At 57.4% G+C, this 19,380-nt stretch overlaps 1 protein-coding gene across 2 annotated transcripts; it reads right to left on the bottom strand.

The window, feature by feature from the left end:
* Positions 1-1,525: 1,525 nt before the first annotated feature.
* Positions 1,526-19,079, bottom strand: DCAF15 (DDB1 and CUL4 associated factor 15). Of its 2 annotated transcripts, none has more exons than XM_005310678.4 (13): positions 18,921-19,079; positions 17,233-17,330; positions 16,911-17,046; positions 15,839-15,945; positions 14,449-14,588; positions 13,818-13,988; positions 9,531-10,148; positions 7,840-7,931; positions 5,859-5,987; positions 4,867-4,952; positions 4,441-4,575; positions 3,876-3,991; positions 1,526-2,435 (listed from the first exon to the last, which is right to left on the bottom strand). In XM_005310678.4, exons 1-13 carry the CDS (start codon positions 19,053-19,055, stop codon positions 2,380-2,382), a joined length of 2,019 nt encoding a protein of 672 aa, XP_005310735.2. In that variant the 5' UTR covers positions 19,056-19,079; the 3' UTR covers positions 1,526-2,379. The 2 variants fall into 2 exon arrangements, with proteins under 2 accessions (XP_005310735.2, XP_005310736.2); XM_005310679.4 differs by having other exon boundaries at positions 4,441-4,545; positions 18,921-19,078.
* Between the last annotated feature and the right edge of the window lie 301 nt (positions 19,080-19,380).

Below are 19,380 nucleotides of genomic sequence, written 5' to 3' on the forward strand. Positions count from 1 at the left end.
TTAGAGGCTAGCCAGTTTCCATTGTTGCATGGTTCCAGGCCGCCCCCGCCGCGGCTCACAGCAAAGGGCCCTTGCTTTGCAAACACCTTGTTGCCGCTTGTCTGCGCCTTCTACAGCTTTCCCCTCCGCTAGCAAAGTGTCCCCATGTTTCCTATTGCAAACCCCGCAAGAGGTGACGCGGCTACGTCAACACAGAGTTCTCACGCCCACCTGGGCCGCTGACTGCCACAGGCCCGAGCTCAGAGCCACTGAGAGCTTTAGACCAGCCCAGGGGCCAGCGAAGACCTATTTCATACCCCATCAGGGGCTAGAGAAACGTACACCAGCGCTGGCATCCCTGGGCCAGCACATGGAAGGAGGCAGCAGCCACCAAAAACTTCAAGAAATAGGTAGTTTCACTTGGTTAGCTTCCAGCCAAAGCGGTAGGGCTACATGAGGGTAGCTGCGCCCACCCCCTACGAACCTCCTCTGCAGTTTAGCTCCCACCCTGGCTTTGGCTTTAGGAACGTTCAAGTCCTGTCCAGTCACGTTGCCATTCAGACTTGTGGCATGACCCCGCCGCTGCACCCCCACAGAGCAGGACGGCCAGACACACAATCTTGCCTTTCTTTTGAGTTGCTGCCTTATAAAAATACCCTCTGCCCAACCCATGAGAGATGCCCTCTGCTCGGGCAGCTTCTGGTCTGGCTGTGAGACAATTCAGTCAGTGGGCGGCACTGGGATCGTGCTTAGCCCCTGGCTTTGCTCTCAGAGAACAGCCAAATTCTCCTTGGCGTCCCTCGTCTACGCTAGTAACCAAGAGCCCATCAGTCAGTCTCGGCTACTCTCTGCTCTCCAGAAACCAAGCTCGACTCTACCGGTTCGTAATTGAATATTAGATATTCTAGTTTTAAAGAGGAAAAGAAATCTGTGCTTTTGTATGTAATGACTAATCCTTACTCTATAAACCACTTCAATATTGTGAGATTGGTGAAGCTATAAATTACTTGATATTTTTGGGTTTTTTCAACCATCATGGCCTTATTTGTTCACTTTTTCCAGTGGTTTAAACCTGTGAGATAGATGTTTATTGCAAAAATCTACATATTGTATAAAATATATATTTTGTGTCAATCTTCTGTGCAGCAGCTGCAGCCTTCACGTGGAGTGTGAAGAGCTTTTGTAGGTGTCCCGGCCCAGGAGATGGGCCGTGCCTGTGATCGGATGATGTAGACGTGTGTAGTCTAGAGTGCAAACGCTGTTTTCTACCTTTTGTAGTTCTTTCTTAAGAGAAATAAATTCAGCCGTGTTCTTTGCCTCCGGCGCCACTTGGTTATTGGCAGCGGGAGCCGCGCTCGGGAAGCTTTCAGCTGTGCTGCGGGGGAATGCTTCTTGCTAATCCCTGCGAGCACGGCCTAAGTCACGTGGTGCTCGGCCCACCTGCAAGGTGGAGCTGGGAAGTGATCCCAGAGCTGCGCGACACGTGCACTCTAGGGCCAGGCACTCTCCCCTGCGCCCGCAGCAGAAAGCGACGCAAACCGAAGTCTTGGAAATTAAAATGTTTATTACAGGGAAACAAAAGCCCATTTGAGGAGAAACTAAATGATTAACAGTGGGGCCGGGGACTGTGGAATGATCCACAAAGTGTGTGGGCGGGGGAGAGGTGTGTTATCTGGACTCAAAGGAAAAACCTCCTCCACTGGAAAAAGTGCCTTAAACACTGAACAGAGAATGACACTTAAATATACATCGAACAGAACCGGGCCATCTGGCCCCCTGGAGGGCGGGAGATTTGTTCTGCCACAGGATCACGCTACGCCCGGGGGAAGCTGGAATGCTGCCCTCTCGCCCCCTCAATGACACCTGAACGGTCCCGGGAGAGGGGCTGCGCGGGGCCTTCTCCCCAGGGGCCAGGCGTGCTGCTGACGGCTTTGGCAGCACGTGGCCGGGGCAGTATTAGAAGAATTCACCGTCTCCAGAAAGCAGGGAGATGGTTAAAGTGGTGTCCCGAGCCGGAGGAAGAGGCTGCCCTGTTCAGAAAGGGTGGAGCCAGGACATGTTACTGCTAAGTCACCGCAGATCACGGTGACGAGGGTCAGGTCCCCTCCCACAGCATCCCGCTAGCCCCAACTGAGCACGTGCACCACAGGAAACGCCGTCGGCAGAGGCAAGAGCGTCACGGTCCAACCCCAGAGGAGACGCTGGGCTGGGCCCTGGGATGACAGGCATTCCCCCTCCCCTAGGGATACTCCTACTTACATCCACTTTCAGCAAAAGCACGAGTTACTCTAATTAAAAAAAAGGATGAAGAGAAATTAAAACCCAACGAAACTCAAACAGGAGGAGGTAGTTAAATCCGACGTACAGTACGGCAGGAACCAAACCAGGCTCGCCTCCGCGTCACAAGACGATCCAGGTGTAGCGCTCGTTGTCTGCTAGGACCTTCAAGGAGCAGCCTAGAGAGAGCAAAGAGCAGATGGGTTGAAGGAGCTGCTCCTCGGTGGCCATTTCCCCACTCCCAAGGCAGGGCGGGCGCACCCGGGGCTGCGTTGGGGGTGGGGGAAGGATCCAAGTCTCCCCACTACACCGATGGCAAAGTAAGGTGGCAGGATCCGTGTAGGAAGCGGGGCCTGGGCCAGGAGTCAGTGTGGCTACAAGCCACCGGGCAGCAAGGGGTCAAGCCAGGGGTGTGCTCAGTGCAGCGCGTGGGCCCTCCCTCCCAGCAGTGCAGGAGATGGTCCTGCTGGGGGTTCGCGATTAAAGCCCAGCGTGGCATGCCTGCCATGCCCGCCCCCCATCCCCCGGCATGGCTCTGCCGTCCCCTGCCTACTGACACGGGCACAGCTCTGCCTGGCTCGGCCGCCAGCCAAGCGGGGAATTCCGTCTGTGGGGCCGGAGGCTTCTGACCTGCCCGTGCTCAGCTGCGGAGTCAGGAGAGACACAGGGCGAGGGAGCAGCAGGCCCTGGAGAGATGGGACAGAGTCCTGCACCCAGACAGCGGGGACCAACTGCCCCCAGAACAGCGAGGGCAGCTGCACCCGCTTCCCCCCGTTCCCATTGGGGTTCCAGGCACGACCCAGGGCTCCGGCTAAGGGATCAGCTGGGTCCAGGCTGGGCGGGGTTTGGTCGGACACCACCTGCACCAGGACTGCTGGGGGTTCGGCTTCTGTGTCTAACCCATCTGCCCAAGCTTAGCCAGGGGCCAGCTGCAGGAATCCCTGGGGCGAGGGTCTCGGCTGCGTGAGCCCAGCGGCCCCTTCTGGCCTTCACCGATACACAGGGATCTAGGAGCATGCAATTATTTCTTGCATGCTTCTAGAGTTAAACCGGGGGCCACGCAGCGAAGAGGCATGACTGGGCAGATAGAACTCCTCCTGGGGTAGAGGGCAGGGAGGGACGCCCCCACACATGGAGTCTGGGGCAGAAAGTAACCGTCCCGCAACACGCCAGGGAGCTTAGAGGCCCCCGCGCTGGGCTCTGGAGGGAACCGCGCCCTTGGCAGCACAGCCCAGACACGCTTCGCCTCCCGAGCTGGAACGGAGAGATCCAGCCTCCAGCAGCACGGCGCACGGCTTGCCCCGGCCCCAGGTGGCTGCAGCGCCACGTTCCTGCTGGCAGGGGCACAGAGCGCAGGTCTGGAGCCCAGGCAGGCTGACAAGGCTGGGAGCGTAGCAGCCACTGCATGGCAGCGGACTGGGCAGCAGAACACAGCGGGGAAGCCGCGTGGTGAACGGGATCAGCCAGCCGTGCTGCGTCACACCGCCCAGCCCCGTCTCACTCACACAGGCCTCGCTAGGGGATCCCTCGCCTTCGGCAGGGCTCGGCTGCACCCCCGAGGGGAAGCCGGGCAGCCCCTCCTCCAGGGCTCAGCGCCCGGCCTGGGGCGGGGCGTTTACCTTTATGAAGTGCCTCGTTCGTCATTCTGTTGACGTATCGCCCGCTGCTCTCCGGCACCAGCCACTTCATCACCATGTCCACGCAGCTCTTCCGGTAGGAGCTCCAGACGCTGCCGCTGCGGACAGGGGACAGCACCGTGAGTGGGCAGAGCAGGGGCCCGCCCTGGGCCGAGGCCCCCAGCCTGTGATTTTCCAGAGGCAGCGCCCTGGGCGGTTTGTATTAGTGCTGTCAAACACAAGCGCCAGGCAGTTCTGGGGCTGAGCAGATCCCCGGAACGCCCCACAGCCCCAGGTCCCTCCGGACGCAGCTGCCCCAGCGCCAGCTCAGGGGAGGTGGAAGGGAGTTGTGTTCCCAGGGGAGAAGGCCGGAAGGCAGGGCCACTTTGGTTGGGAAAAGGGAGGTTTGAACTGGGATGGCAAGAGGTTCAGTGAAGGGCTCTTGATTCTAACCAGCAAAGGTCTGACGGCGCCAGGATCTGGGACTCGGACCCAAGCCCAGCTCTCTGGAGTGAGTGACTTTCCCCAGCTCACCCAGCAGGCACCAGCCACGGCCGCTGCCACACACCTGGTCTGCCCCTTGACTTCTGTGAGGTCTCCCACGCTGACGGTGATGAAGGTGCCAGTGTTCAGATTCCAGGCGACTTTCAGGCTGGTGTGATAGGTCTTTGGTCTGGAGGGGAGGCACAGGACACACACCGGCCTGGGCAGGTTAGAACAGGGGTCGGCTAGAAAGTAACCATTTCCTCCCCAAGCCCCAGGTACAATCTGGGCAGTTACCAGGACTCCTGGAGCCCGCTAGGGACTGAGGTTGGGTGGAGGGGTTCTGGCTACTGGAATTCCTCCCAGACTCCCCCGCCCCCCGGCATCTGCTCTCCATGACCTCCCTTCACGCCAGTTCCTGCCCCTTCTGTGGGGACTGGGTCCCCATAAAGCACACGCCGAGGGGATGGAGAGACGTCGCGGGGGGAGTTTCGGCAGCGGCTGTACTCACCTAAGCTGGCCCTCTTCATCAGGAGCTGGGAAGGCCAAGAGCAATAATCCGATATTGATGATGACTTGGTTGGTTTCTGGACACACCTACAGGGAGGGGATTGGACAGTTGACTCGGGGAGGTTACGGAGCCTGGCAGAGATCACTGTGGAGCACTGCTGGGCATGGATCACGCTTGGCAGGGCGGCTATGGGTCCCAGGCAGAAGGAAGGGTGGCCTGGTTGTATTTAGCCCTGGACGGTCCCTCCAGAGCCCAGGGTTCTCTGTACCGAGTACAGCAGCAGCCCAGGACAGCTGATGTGCACAAGAGATGCCTGTCCACAGGGATTCCCACCACACACCGGGCACGGCAGAGTCAAGACAGTAGAAACGTGAGACCAAAGAGGGGGGCCTGACCCCTCCTCTCCTCAGATTAGGTGGGTCAGGAGCTCCAACAGCCGCCCCCCAGAGCGGTCAGCAGCCAGGTGCTGCAGCAGGAAGCGAGATCCCCACCCCCCGAAGAGGGAACAGGTGCCAATCCCTCCCCTCTGACCGCCCCATCCCAGTGCAGCAGCCAGGGGAAATGCAGCGGCTGACCCTGTCCCTTCTCCGGGTTCCTGGCCAGACCATCTCTCCCTCCCCACCCGGTTCCACACGGAGACCCTTCAACTCTGCTACCTACAGAAGGACACAGCTCCCAGGCATGCAATGCTGTGGGGCCACGCCCTGTTACAGAGGAGGGCTTCTGCCATCGGTTTCATTTCAGAGGCAGCACTACGGCTTCCGGCCAGGTCCTTGCTCCAGTCTGTAGCAGCCAACAGAGAAGTTTGTTGATCCTGCTGGAGGAGCGGCCGGCGGAGCCACTGGGGGTTACGCCTCGGTGCCGGCTCCCAGCCCAGGCAAGGCGCTGCGGCTCTCAAGACACGCAGCCGGAGGCGGTCCGCCCGACGGCTTCGCTAGGCAGCCCGAGGCTCGCCCGGCTCTGCAGGGGAAGGGACGCTCCCGCGCACTCACCTCTAAGATGACGATGTCGTAGTCGCTGAAGGAGCAGAACTGCCTGGACCAGGAGGCGTCGTTCCGGATCACCTCGTTAATGACGTACTCAAAATCCAAAGTCAGCTGCTCCACCGTCAGGTACTGGCCCTGCAACGGGGGGAGAGAACCCAGACGCCTCAGCAGCTGTTTCTCCCTGGTCCTAAGGGCCTGTCACTTCAGTTCCCACCCTCAGCCCAGCTGTGCTAAGCAGGTCCTGGCTCGGTAGAAAGCTATGGGAACTCGCTCCTCAAAGTCCAGTCCCAGCCCGCCACGGGACTCCGCAGACAGGGCCCCTTTTCTCAGCCCACCGCTCTGCGCTGAGAGAGACAGACGCACGTCGCTAGTCCAACCCTGCTCCGAGGGCACCAGCTAGATTGGACACAGCTCACCCATCGCCAGCACTGTGCCCAAAGGTTTAACTGCGGGCTCAAGCCCATTACCTCCTCCGGAGCTGGCAGCCAGGTTAGAGGGAGGAGCCGCTTGTGGCGCTCCTGGGTGAGATTCCCAGCCCTGCCAGACTCCGTGTGACCGTGGGCACTGAGCACTACGCCTTGTCGGCTTCACCTCTCCTGCCCTTTCTCTCGTCTGTAAGCTTGTCAGGGAGGAGCGGTCGCTGGGGGTTTGTACAGTGCTTGGCGCTCTAGGGCCCCATCTCAGCCGGAGCCTGTACCAAGTCCATCAGCGCCGAGACAGGTAGGACGGGGGCACCTCTCTGGCTGGCAGAATCTTTTATGATCAACGGTGGATAAAAACCACGGCACGGCTCGGCCACAAAGCCCCACGGTGCTGAATTCAGCAGCCCTCCTCAGAACAGACCTGCTCGTGAGTAATCCCCCCACCAAGTGCTGGTCATCATTGCACGGAGGTGATGGGGAACATACCCCCATGATGCAGATGGGGAACACGACTCGCCCAGTCACCTGGCAGCAGAGTCAAGAATGGACGCTAGGTCCCCTGAGCCCCAGGCCAGTGCTCTGCCCACTAGAGCCGTGGTTCTCAACTAGGGGTCCGGGGCCTGCTGGGGGGCCGTGAGCCGTTTCAGGGGTGCCTGTCAAGCGGGGCCAGCATCAGACTCACTGGGGCCCAGGGCTGAAGCCGAAGCCTGAGCACCTTAGCGTCATGGGGCTCCCTCTGGCGTGGGGCCCCGGGCAACTGCCCTGTTTGCTACCCCCTAACGCCGGCCCTGGCTTTTATATGCGGAAAAGCAGTTGTTGTGACACGGGGGGCTGTGGAGGTTTTATAGCATGTGGGGGGGCCTCCGAAAGAAAAAGGTTGCGAACCCCTGCACTAGAGCACACTGCCCCATTCACACTTCCCTCTCCCAGCAGATCACTAGGTAACCTCCCCTCTCTTAGGGAGGGATCTGCCTCCAGCCCAGCCCATTTAGAAGGTGAAAAATCAGAATTTTTGGGAACGTAGAAAGCGTTTGTGAAATCAGCGTGGTTCGGCTGCCTCTCTGGGGACGGCTGACTGGAGGTGGAGCAGCGTGGTCAGTTTTCGCCCCAGGGTGTCCCAGTCCAGAATTGACACCTTAAAATGCAACACTCGGCTCCGGACAAAGTACTGAACGTTGGGACTTGTAGTCTCCATGGAGACTACATCTCTATGGAACAGCAGCGGCTGATGAAAGCTTTAAAAAGGACACCCACTTCTGTCTGCAAGTCTCAGACACACACACCACTGTTACGCCTGACACCTACGCTGACAGCACAGGGTCAGACACCTTTGCCTCGTTCATCACATGGTCAAATCCTCCATGTCCAGCAATGTGGCAAGATCGAATGCATTCAGCGGTAACAGAACATGGCTGTCAAACCCCTGAAACCGGCCGGGCGATCCGGGGCAGCTGCGGGAGTGTTAGCTCATTGTTTGAAACGGACTAGATTTCAAGCTGACGGTGTCCCTTTAAGTCCCCGCCCCCCACCCCATGACAGGACCAGAGCCCGAGGCCACGCCTGACCTGGAATATGGCTCTCTCCTTCAGCGGCTTGAGGTTTCGCCCTCTCAGGTCAGTTACGACAAACGGCAGCGAGATCTTGTCATCCTCGTATTCTGAAAGGGAAGGCAGCATGAGACAGAGGCCACGTGGCTGGCGAAGGGGCTGGGCCTGTAATCCCAAGGGGTCCGCAAAGTCGCCCCCCGTGGAAGAGCTTGGGAAGCGAGATGTCTGCTAAGGGGGCAAGAACAGAACACTGGTTTCTGCCCCCCGGTTTAGTGCGATATAGTCCGAAGAGTGGCTCTTCCGGCTCAGAGCCACTCCATGTGCCTTTCCGAGCCAGCTTTGGTGAGCAGAGCTCCTGCTTCCATCAGCCCGACAGAGTCAACACAGTTCTGGGGGAACGAGCCAGATGCCAGGACTCCTGTATTGCAAGTAGGATCGTTTCCCAAGCTCCAATACTTGGAGTGTAGGACTTGCTTTTTGCTGTGGGGTTCTGGCCCATGTCTGGGACTCCTGGGTGCTACCGTGGTACAAATAAAACCTGCCTTCAGTTACACCCGGGCAATGCAACCGAAAGCACCAGGCCGGGCCAGTGGTTGGTGGGGACAGAGAAGGGACAATTAAAGAACCTAATTACAAAAAGCTGGACCTGCTGAAGTGAACTGGCACCTTCCCAAGCGGGACAAGGGCAATTAACGAAGGCGTCCATCCTTCAGTTAACATTACTTGGGACAGGAACATTTAGGCAAGTCAGGGGAGATTCTGGCAATTGAATCTGATGGATGTGCTGCGGACTTGTCTGGGGGAGCGGGGTGGGACTCTGGGGCAGGCAAGTGCTCTGGTCTCTCAGAGCCTCATTAGCCAGCCTCCTGCTCGCTGCGTCAGGGAAGAGACCAAGTGCCAGAGCACATCCGTGCCATCTGGTACGGGAGGGACTGCAGTGCCGAACGTGACAGGCCCAGAACTGCTCTGGCAGCCCGGGGCCAGGCGTGTGCTGTACCAAGGAGCTGAAGGAGGGGCCTGTGCAGAGACTGGCCGCTCAGGGCCCAGCCTCCCAGCCCAGGGCCCCAGATTTGGGGTAGTGGGGGCTTGCGCTAGCGCTCCAAAAACAGCTTATGCTGTGGCTTGAGCTGGAGCTCCGGCTCCCCCGCCCCAGCCCAGGCTGCAGAGCCTGAGACGTGCCCCGAGGCTGCTATGGAGAGATCTCCCCAAGGAGGGGACAGGGCCCCACCGGCCAGGGGCCCCTTCTGAGCATTACAGACCCAGTAACTGGGGGTGGAGGGGTCTCAAGGGATGGTGGAGAAGAGAAGTCCCAATCCACACCATGAATGCAGACCGGACACAGCAGGAAGGTAAGCTGTGCCCTGCAGGGACCCCATACAGGGGCAAGGGGCAGTTCAGTCCTCAGCCTCTCCACTGAGGCTTCCAGCAAAACGGCCTCGTGGCACTCGGGGATGGAGGGATTGGAGGGGAGGGGAGGGGGGTGGTTTGGCAGCATGGAGGCCTGACTGCTGGGAACCAGAGGGAGACCCAAACTCACTGCACGGGCCGGACACTAGACCGTTAACAGCTCTCGGTTACAACGCACGTAAGTCCAATTACAAGCAGCCTGAGGGATGAAAGGACCCGGGCTCCAGCCGAAACCAGTCAGCTCAGCCCTCCGCGCGATCCCCGCCCCGAGAAGTGGATTGGCCTCTCGAAGCTCTGCTTACCGTCCTCCGTCTCCGACAGGTCGCTGGGCTCCAGAACATAGCACAGCTTGGTGTAGTTGACGTAGCCGGGCTCAGCCGGCGGGCTCTCCATCTCCGGTCCGGCAAGGGGAGAATCTTTCGGGGGCTGATCCCCTTCTGGAGTTCGGTCTCCCCTGGGAGACGAGAGGCCATGATGCAGGCGGCAGTAACTCCCGGAGGGCCCCGAGCACGGCTTTGCCTCCCATGGTGCATCAGCAGGGGTGCCCTGGGACAGGGATCTGTGTGGGCCGGCTTCCTGGGCAGGACGGCACTCAAACCGGCCCCCACCCACCTCCTCCTCTTCCGCTGGGGCCGGGCCTTTCGCCTCTTTGGCCCGTCGGAAAATATCGGCCACAAACTCTTTCGCCTTGGCCACGGCTGGCGACAGCTCCATGGGTTTGACGGGGCTTTCCGGGCCCTGGGAAGCTCTGCTGGCGGGCGATGGTGCGGCAGCCATTCGGCAAGGGCAGCCATCTCTTTCCATCCGTTCCTCCGCAGCCACTGGGCCCGGCGTGGCCCCTGCAGCATCACAAGCCCCTGCGTGGGGCGACTGGGGCTGGTTCCGCCTGTCGTAGAGGATTTGGCAGAAGTTGCTGTCCTCTAAACCAGAGAGAGGTGAGGAAGGGGTTAAAGAGGCCATGGCTACACAGAGAACAGTTTCCATGGAGACATCCCTCAGCATTTTCCACTGGACAAGTGGGAGCAGCAAGGTCTAGTGGATAGAGCCCCGAGTGCCCCAATACCAGAGTGATGGGCACGGCATGCAAACCATTCCCCGGGCTCTGCCACTGCCGTGCTGTGACTCAGGTCCCAGATCCTCACGTGCCCTCGTCAGACGCCGGCAGATACTCGGATGAAGAGTATTAGACCTCTGCCTTCGTTTAGACGTCAGGACTCCGGGCTCAGCGGTACCACCTGGGCAATACTTTCCCATCGGCGCATCTGAAAGTGCTTCACAAGCTTTAATGTATTTCCCCTAATAACCCCCCTGGGAAGCAGGGCAGGGGGGACCAAGGCAAAGAGGTCACACACGGAGTCTGAACTCAGGTCTGCCAAGCCCTAGGCTAGTGCACTAACCACTGGACCATCCTTCCTCTCATCTGGGCCCCACCACTGAATGCAATTGCTGGGCACATCATTTCAGAGTTAGGCTGAGATTCGGAGAGCCATCGAAGGGAGTCGGATGCCCACTTCCCATTGGCTTTAAGGAGAAACGAACACGTAAAGCCTTAATTCGCAAAACAGCTGCCCCCTCCCTGAGGCCGGCTCTCTGGGACCGGAAGATGCTTTGCAGACATTAAAGAACTGAGCCTCCAAAGCTCCGGCACGAAGGAGGCAGGTCCCGGCCGCAGAAACCTGCACACAAACGTGCAGGGACTCGCCCCAGGTCACACGGTGAGCGAGTGGCAGAGGCAGCAGCACAACTGGGAACAGAACCCAGGAGTCAACTCCCAGCCTCCGGCGCTGGACTCTCGAACGTGCTCGTAGATACACCAGGATTTCCCTAGAACACCACACAACTCCATCTAATATACCCCAAACACAACTCCCCGTCGCGCCAGCGGGGTGTGGCTTTCACCCCTTCACCGCATTTCTCTGTGTCCTCATTTTAGCAGCCAGTTTCTCTGTAAAACGAGAGATCACACCCATTGGGCTGGTCTCCTCGCTAACATGGGTCCAGTTTACCTCTCCCAAGGTCTAAAACGCTGGGAAACCAGCATGTCACGTGCTTCCAGCCGCCCGTAGGCGAGTTAGAACGAGACTCAATGTCCCTGCCTCACATTCTCACCTTTGAGGCCCTTCCCCTCCGTGTCCCTTACGTGTCTCCCACCTCACCCACCAGATCTCTGCTCCATTGTCAACTTCTCTCACTCAAACAGACTCGCAGGATCTCCTAGAATCGCAGGACTGGAAGGGACCTCGAGAGGTCATCTAGTCCAGTCCCCTGCACTCAGGGCAGGACTAAGTATTAGACCATCCCTGACAGGTGTTTGTCTAACCTGCTCTTAAAAGCCTTCAATGACGGAGATTCCCCATCTCAGCACGTCCTTCCACGCTGCCCTTAGGTATGGGACACCCACCCTGGACCAAGCCGTTCGGGCCTCATAAGGCTGACACAGTTCCTGGCCCCCAGGAACAGCACACGCTCCCATTGTGCCAGGCTGCGAGATCTGGACAACATACCTGTGCACTGCTCCAGCAGCCTGCAATCAAGGATCTCAAAAGCACTTTACAATCACAGATTGACCCTCGCAATCCCAGGGGGTAGACAGAGTGGATAATTAGTAGCTCTAACTTTTCACCAGCAGATCTCAAAGCACTTCGCAACCCTTTTAATCAGTGAGCAAAAGTGATTCTTTTTGAAAATTGCATTTATTGAAAACAGCGTCTTTAAATTAAATACATTTTCTTTTAAAAAATACACCCAAGATTAAATTTGAAATGACAACCACCCATGTTAAAACCTAATCTCCCTATAATCTACGCAAATCATTTAAATAAATTAAAATATGCTGTGTCAATGAGGTCTCCTCAAAGGTTAATGAGTTGGATTATATACAGCGGTGGTTTTCAACCTTTTTCATTTGTGGACTGCTAAAAAATTTCAAATGAAGGTGCAGACCCCTTTGGAAATCTTAGACTGTCTGTGGACCTTCAGGCGTCCGTGGACCACAGATTGAAAACCACTGATATACAGAATCAGGGGAAAACCAACTTTCTAAATATGTCAGTTTCCTGTCCTGCACTAGAGGTATGTATATTTTCAGTCTCTACTATGGGGCGAATGCTAAGAGGTACATATTTCTCAGATGTACATTCTTCCCATTTTACAGATGGGGAAATTAAGGCATGGGAAGAGGAAGTGACTTGCCCAAGGTCAACCAGCACGTCAGTGGTAGAACCAGGAGTAGAACCTGGGTCCCAGTCCAATGCTTTAGCCACTAGACCACACTGTCTACTACAGGGTTATCAAACTCAAATGACCATGAGGGCCACATAAAGACTAGTACATTGGCCCGAGAGCTGCATCACTGACCACCACCACCCTCCCCCGCCCCTTCAATGAGGCCCCACCCCTGCCCCGCCCCCATTCCAACCCCTTGCCCAAAGTCCCCACCCCAACTCCACCCCCTCCCTGCCCCTATTCCAACCTCTTCCCCAAATCCCCACCCCTGCCTCCCTCCTGGAAAGCGCTAAGTGCTGCCAAACAGCTGTTTGGCGGCAGGAAGCACCTGGAGGTAGGCAGAGGAGTGGGAACGTGGCGCACGGAGAGGGAAGGGGGGGCAGCGGGTATGGGGAGCTAGGTGGCCACAGGAAATAACTCCGGGGAGGGCGGGCACGGGGAGCTTGGCGAGCCGCGTGTTTGAGACCCCTGGTCTACTCATATTATATATATATATATACACACACACACACACAGGCGCTCACTCCCCCCCACCCCCACCCTTCCTCTCCTGGTTTTCCTGCATTGCAAGCTCTTTGGGGCAGGGACACCTGATTGTGCAACGCCTGGCGCAACAGGCCAATGGGCCCTACCACAATAGAAAGCAGCTATAAGACCATCCTTCCCTCCCTTGAGGTTAGTGTTTGAGACCGTTTGAATCTGGAAATCCAAACCTCAACAAGGCCGAGGCAGTTGCTTTGTTCTTAGGTAGTTCAGCAGCTGTTAAGTGAGGAATGAGAACCTGAGGTCCAATGCATCTTGCAACCACCTGAATGGTTGAACCATACAAAGAATGCCCTACGTTACCCTGGGAAGCTGGGACTGCCAGCTCTCCCATGCATCACTTACTCATCTCTAGGTCCAGTGGCTTGCAAGATACCTGACCTTCCACTGACCCCTGGGTTCCCCCCTCTGAGCAGCAGTTTCCCGCACTGAAGGTAGACTGCACTCATTCTGAAGCCACGGAGTTTCCAACCCCTGGCCAAGCCACAGGCCTGCGGGTTGCTGAAAGCGCCACTCTTAGTAGCTGCGATGCTCAAGCCGGTTGCAAGAGAAGGATGGCAATGAAGTTCTCTGGCCTGTGTTATACAGGAGGGCAGACTCGATGAGCTAATGGTCCCTTCAAATCCAAGATGAGGGAGAGAAGGTACCCTGACTAGACGGACTACACTAAGCAGCCGTTCCCACACATCCAAAGCCTCACCGCTGACCTTGCAGAAACACCCAACAAGGCCTGGAATTCCAAACGCAGCGTCTTCCCAGGAGGAAATCCACACGTTAGTGCTCTCCAATTCCAGTTGCCCCCAGAGAGGCGAGGCGCTTACCTGCGGTGTGTACGGAAACAGCACATGCTACGAGGGAGTAGCTGGTGTTGAGCAGCACCACCTGGTCCTTCTTGAGCTGGAAGGCTGGCTGGAATGTGGGGAACGGATAGACCACCTGGTACTTTGTGTGCAGCATGAAGCCATGCTGCAGACAGTGGGCGTTTGGGTCCCCTGAGAACACACAAGGAGAGGGACAAGTGAGATCATCCCTGCCCAAAAGACGAGAACAGCTGGGGAGTCAGATACTGCTCGTCTCCCACGCGCCAGTCCCAGAGTCACCCACATTGACCGAGCCTAGCACCTGGCAGGGTAAGAACATTTCCTTTACTAACACTAAACGAATCCCACTGGGAGTCAGATTACATTATCCTATGGGGAAACTGAGGCACGGAGGATGAAAGCTTGCCCAAAGATCATGCAGCAAGTCAGTGGAAGAGCTGGCAAGAGGACCCAGGAGTCCCAACTGTTCCCTAAACGAATCAGGAGACCTCACTCTGTCCCGTCACCAAGTCTATCACCCCACCTTCGCCAAACCTCCAGGCTTGCCTCCTCTGACCCCCTTAGGAAGATGCACATCAGCTTTCCCGGCGAGCATATTCTCGACAGCTAGGGAACCGTCCCACTGGCTCACCTGGATGGGCGAGGGCCATATCCCTGCAGCCGGGGCAGTACATGAGTGGGGGCATGGCCACCATGCTGATGTAAATATCCCGATGGTTTTCATCACTCATCATCATCATGTTCATCAGCAGGCCGTTTGCAGAGCGTGTGCTGCCAGGGAGACAGGAGACACCTTTGGTCACTTTCAGAGAAGTTCAGGGATTCAAACCCTCATCTCCCTCTTTTAAACCCACATCTTCCATCCCTGATTTCTGTCCTAGCTTGCAAATCAGGCCTATTAGCCAGTCGTTACATGGGAGAGGGGGCAATGGGATTCTCTCTTCAAAGGGTTTAATCCAAACTGGAACCGCTACTAAATTAAACTGTTATTTTTCTTTTACAAGAGCCTTGGGGCTAAGAGGCAGGACTGAATTGCTCTCAGATCTTTAAGAACACGTTTCACGTGCAGTGACGTTACACAGAGCTCCCAGCCCCACTCCCAGTTACGGCTTAGGTGAGTAAAACGTTAACATTTACTTTGATTGCAAGCTTTGTGGGGCAGGGACAGTGCTTTGGTTCGATTTGTGCAGCGCCCAGCACAATGGGGTCCTGGCCCACGACTAGGGGTTCGAGGCGCTATCATATCACAAATACATACAATGCAGAGGAAAAAAGCAAACACACACACGTCTCTGCCAATCTAACACCACACAAAACTAAGTATTTACAGTCATTAAAAACAGATGGAGAACAAAGCAGGTTTTTTTCAAAACGTGAACAAAGAAACAAGGGAAGTCAAACGGTTTCAATTGATAAGGGGCCTTTCCCTAAACTGGAACCCTACTGCAGCCTCTTTCGACAGGAGTTTATATTATGCTAACCAACTGCAGCAGATGCACCCCACCTGCCTCTCTTATTTGTCAGGTCAGAGCATTTGGCTCTTCCAACCTTAGATTCAGCTCAGGAGGAGGTGGGAGAGTAACTGAGCCATAGTTCTCCCCTTAATATCCCAAAGCACCGCTTCCCCACTCCTGACAGCCTTAGACACTCCATCTTCTAGGGCTGGGGAGAGCGGATGGTGTGTTCACGCACGCAGGGAGAGACTGAAGGGAAGGCATGGCCTGCGCTGACCAGGCTGCACCCAATCTGTGAATAGGACGAAGACATCAGTTTCCAAAGCTGTCAGTCCTATACTTGTGAGTTAAGTGAAGTATTTGTAACTATTTTAAAGAGGCAGGAGTGTATCACCCAGAAACCTCAGGGAGGAGGCTGGCGGCAGCAAAGAAGAATTTGCTATGGGTCCCTCAGCCTCCCTTAACCTTTTATGGGGGGATGTGAAGTTGGGAGCGCAGGCGGGAACTCAAATTCTGTCCAAATCACTCCCTCATCCCCCAAGACAAGACTCATTCAATGGAACTCACTTGAAGCCAAAAACGATGACCTTGGAGGAGTCACTGGGCCATTCACACACAGTCAGGTAAAGGTCACTGTAGATTTCTTCATCTTGAAACAAGCGAACCTGTCGTACCTATGGGAACAACAGAGCAAATAAGATTGAAACCTGATGTGAGAAAACAGATGACCAAGCAGTGGGATCTGGAATTAGAACCCCCGCCCCCAGACAACTGTAGGGCCTAAGTTACTTGGGAAGGTCTTTTAAGAGGCTTAGCCCTGGTCTACACTATGAGGTTAGGTCAAATTTAGCTGCATTAGGTCAATTTGTCTATACAACCAACACCATTCCGTCGACCTACACAATCGACTGTATAAAATCATTTTCTAACGATCGACTTCTATAAAACCGACCTAATTTCATAGTGTAGACATACCCTTAGCCGAGATCAGGCATTCTCTGAAAGATGTTTGTTTGGCACGAGAAGATAGGTGATTTTACATTTCAGATGCCCCTTTCACTCAGGAGGGTCTCAAAATGCTTTATCGTTACAAACTGATTACATACAAGAATCACTGCATACAGCTGCCTCTGGGGTGGAGCATGACAGTAGTTTGACAGTGCACAGCAACACTGCACTAGCATTTAGCACAGGAAGAATTGAAACCGTGGGGGAAATTTAGGGTGGCAAAATGTGATGAGCTGATTAGGGATCTGAGGACAGCAGCTCCTCAACTCTAGCAAAATGCACCTGATCAAGGCGTCAGTTTTATGCCTTGTTTAAAAGGTGATGCCTCTTGCACCCTAGTACCTCCTACAACCGGACTGGGCAACAGTGGTCAGCCCAGCACCCTCTAGTCTCATACAGGGGCAATGACGCAAAGGAAAGAGTGTCCCCTAATGAATCCCCAATCCCCCTTCTGGGTTTTCCTTTGAAGTCTCCCTTCCAAGCACCAGCCACACCTAACGCTCTGGATCACAGCCCAAAGGGGGAATATCTGCAGGAAGTGGGTCTTCATTCCTTGTGAACCCATTCACCACGCTCAGTTGCTTCAGGCGCTTTCCCTCCCCCAGCGCCAGACTGGGGGCATCATACGTACCAGCTTCAGTTTGCTGTGCACGTTGAATTCCCACCAATAGAGGTGGTAGATGTAGAAGGAGAAGTCGTCGTCGCCGCTGTTGCTGGTATAGGACAAGACGTACCTCCCGCACTTGGAGAAGCCGAGGAAGATGTGTCTGGAAGATGAGCACAGGACTATAGGTCAGCCCAGAGCACTCACATTCATTCACATCCCCATCTCGCCAAGCTTGCTGGGCATGGAAACTCCCCATGAGTTTATCTGCCCCCCCCGCCCAATGGAAGTCAAGCTGAGAATGATGGATGACCCTGCCAACCTGCACAAGAGAAATGCCACATCTTACCCTGCACACAAGAAATCTTCGTCCACAATATTCTTCAGGGAAACGCACACCCTTGGGGGCAGCTTGCGGAAGAGGCGTGGAGAAAGCTGCCCGCTGATCTGGAAAGAAGGGAAGTGTCAGAGGCTCGGGGGTACAGCCAACAAGAAGCGGGCTCAAGACATCCCAAAACATGTCCTGAATTGCTGCCCGTGGATGCCTTCTGCTTGTGATCCCAGGGTGAGGAAGGAGCTGAGCTAGACAAGGGCTATATGAGCAGATATCGGAGTCAGGGGTGTTTATTTCTAGTAACGGTGACCACATTAGTTGCTGCCCTGGGGCTCTCCTGACAAGTCACCATCGCAGCCCCCGGGGCCGGGGCTTTTGGGGCAATGGCTGCACGGAGCAACCTCGCTGCAGGGTCAGGGCAGCAGAACAGAGGCTGACATAGAAAACAAGACTCCTGGGTCAATGGGGTCTAATGAAGTGGGTGGGGGGGAAGAGGGAGATGTTGGGAGTCAGGACTCCGGGGTTCTATCCCCAGCTCTCTGCTCAAGTCATTTCACCCACTTCTGTAGAAACCACCCCCTCTTCCTTCACAGAGCCTCTTACTGCCCCCCGCAGAGACCCTCCCCTCTCCCACAATCACACCCCAGTCCCAATCAGTCAGACCCCCCTTCCCTGTGCAACTGCCCCTCACAGAACCCCCCATCCCCCTCCCCTCAATGAGCTCCCCGTGGGAAGCACCCCTCCCCCGCAAAGCAGCCCCTTCTCAGTTAGCTCCCCCCCTCCACCCGAACTCCCTCACAGGAGCCTCCCCCCCCCCCCCCGTGTCCCTTTCAGGCCTCCCCCATCAATGAGCCCCTTCTCAGTTAGCTCCCCCGCCCCAACCTTTCCTCACAGGACCGCAGCCCAGCCCTCAATTAGTCCCTCACCCCCCGCCCTGACCCCCATGTCCCTCCCCACAGAACCCCCCTGCAGTGAGTGTCTTGCCCCAATGTCCCCCACATTCCTCCCAACGGAGCTCCCCGCCTATGAGTCGCCCCACCTGTCCCCCCGCCCCACCCCCAAAGCCCCCAGCCAATGAGCCACCTCGTTCCCACCGCCCCGCTCACAGAGACCCCCCGACAGTGAGCGTCCCGCCCCCAACGCCCCCCCAAAGGTCCCCCCGCCCCGCCCCCCACATCCCTCCCCACAGAGCCCCCTGGCAACGAGCCGCCCCTCCCCCAACGCCCCCCCGCCCTGCCCCCCACATCCCTCCCCACAGAGCCCCCTGGCAACGAGCCGCCCCTCCCCCAACGCCCCCCCGCCCTGCCCCCCACATCCCTCCCCACAGCGCCCCCCGGCAACGAGCCGCCCCTCCCCCAACGCCCCCCCACAGGCCCCCCCGACCTGCCCCCCACATCCCTCCCCACAGAGCCCCCCTCCAGTGAGTGTCTCACCCCAATATCCCCCACATTCCTCCCAACGGAGCCCCCCGCCCCTGAGCCCCCCCCACTGAGCCGCTCCGCCCCCAATGCCCCCCACCTGTCCCCCCGCCCCGCCCCCAGAGCCCCCCGCCAATGAGCCGCCTCGTTCCCACCGCCCCGCTCATAGAGACCCCCCGCCAGTGAGCGCCCCGCCCCCAAAGCCCCCCCAAAGGTCCCCCCGCCCCGCCCCCCACATCCCTCCCCACAGACCCCCCCCGCCCCTCCCCCAACGCCCCCCCTCACCTTGACCCGCTCGAGCTGCCGCACCACGTGCTCCCGGCGGCCCCGCGCCCCCCCGGAGGAGGATCCGCCCCCCGCTCCAGCCGGGCCCCGCTTCCCCCCCGGGCCGCCCCGCTCCGATTTCGAGCTGGGCGCCATTTTCCCCCCGGCCCCCTCAGCTTCCGGCGCAGCCCGGCCCGCCACCGCCTCCTGCGCCCGGGCCCGCCCACGCTGCTTTCCCATTGGCCAGCCCCGGCGCCCGCCGGGATTTAAGATCTCTCCGCGATTCCCATTCATCAGATGGTCTGTCAATCCCAGCGCCCCGCCCCTGCAGGGCTCGCGCACCAATCAGAATGCGCCTCCTCGCCCCGCCCCGTCAGTCCGCGTTGTCCGATTGGTGGCTGTCTCCTGTCAGTCTCTATCTCGTTTGGTTGCTATGGAGAAGCGCTATCAGCTAGGCCCCGCCTCCCGGGCTGGCAGGCGG

The sequence above is a fragment of the Chrysemys picta genome, chromosome 22, assembly GCF_011386835.1.
Source record: "Chrysemys picta bellii isolate R12L10 chromosome 22, ASM1138683v2, whole genome shotgun sequence".
NCBI classification, from domain to species: Eukaryota; Metazoa; Chordata; order Testudines; family Emydidae; genus Chrysemys; species Chrysemys picta.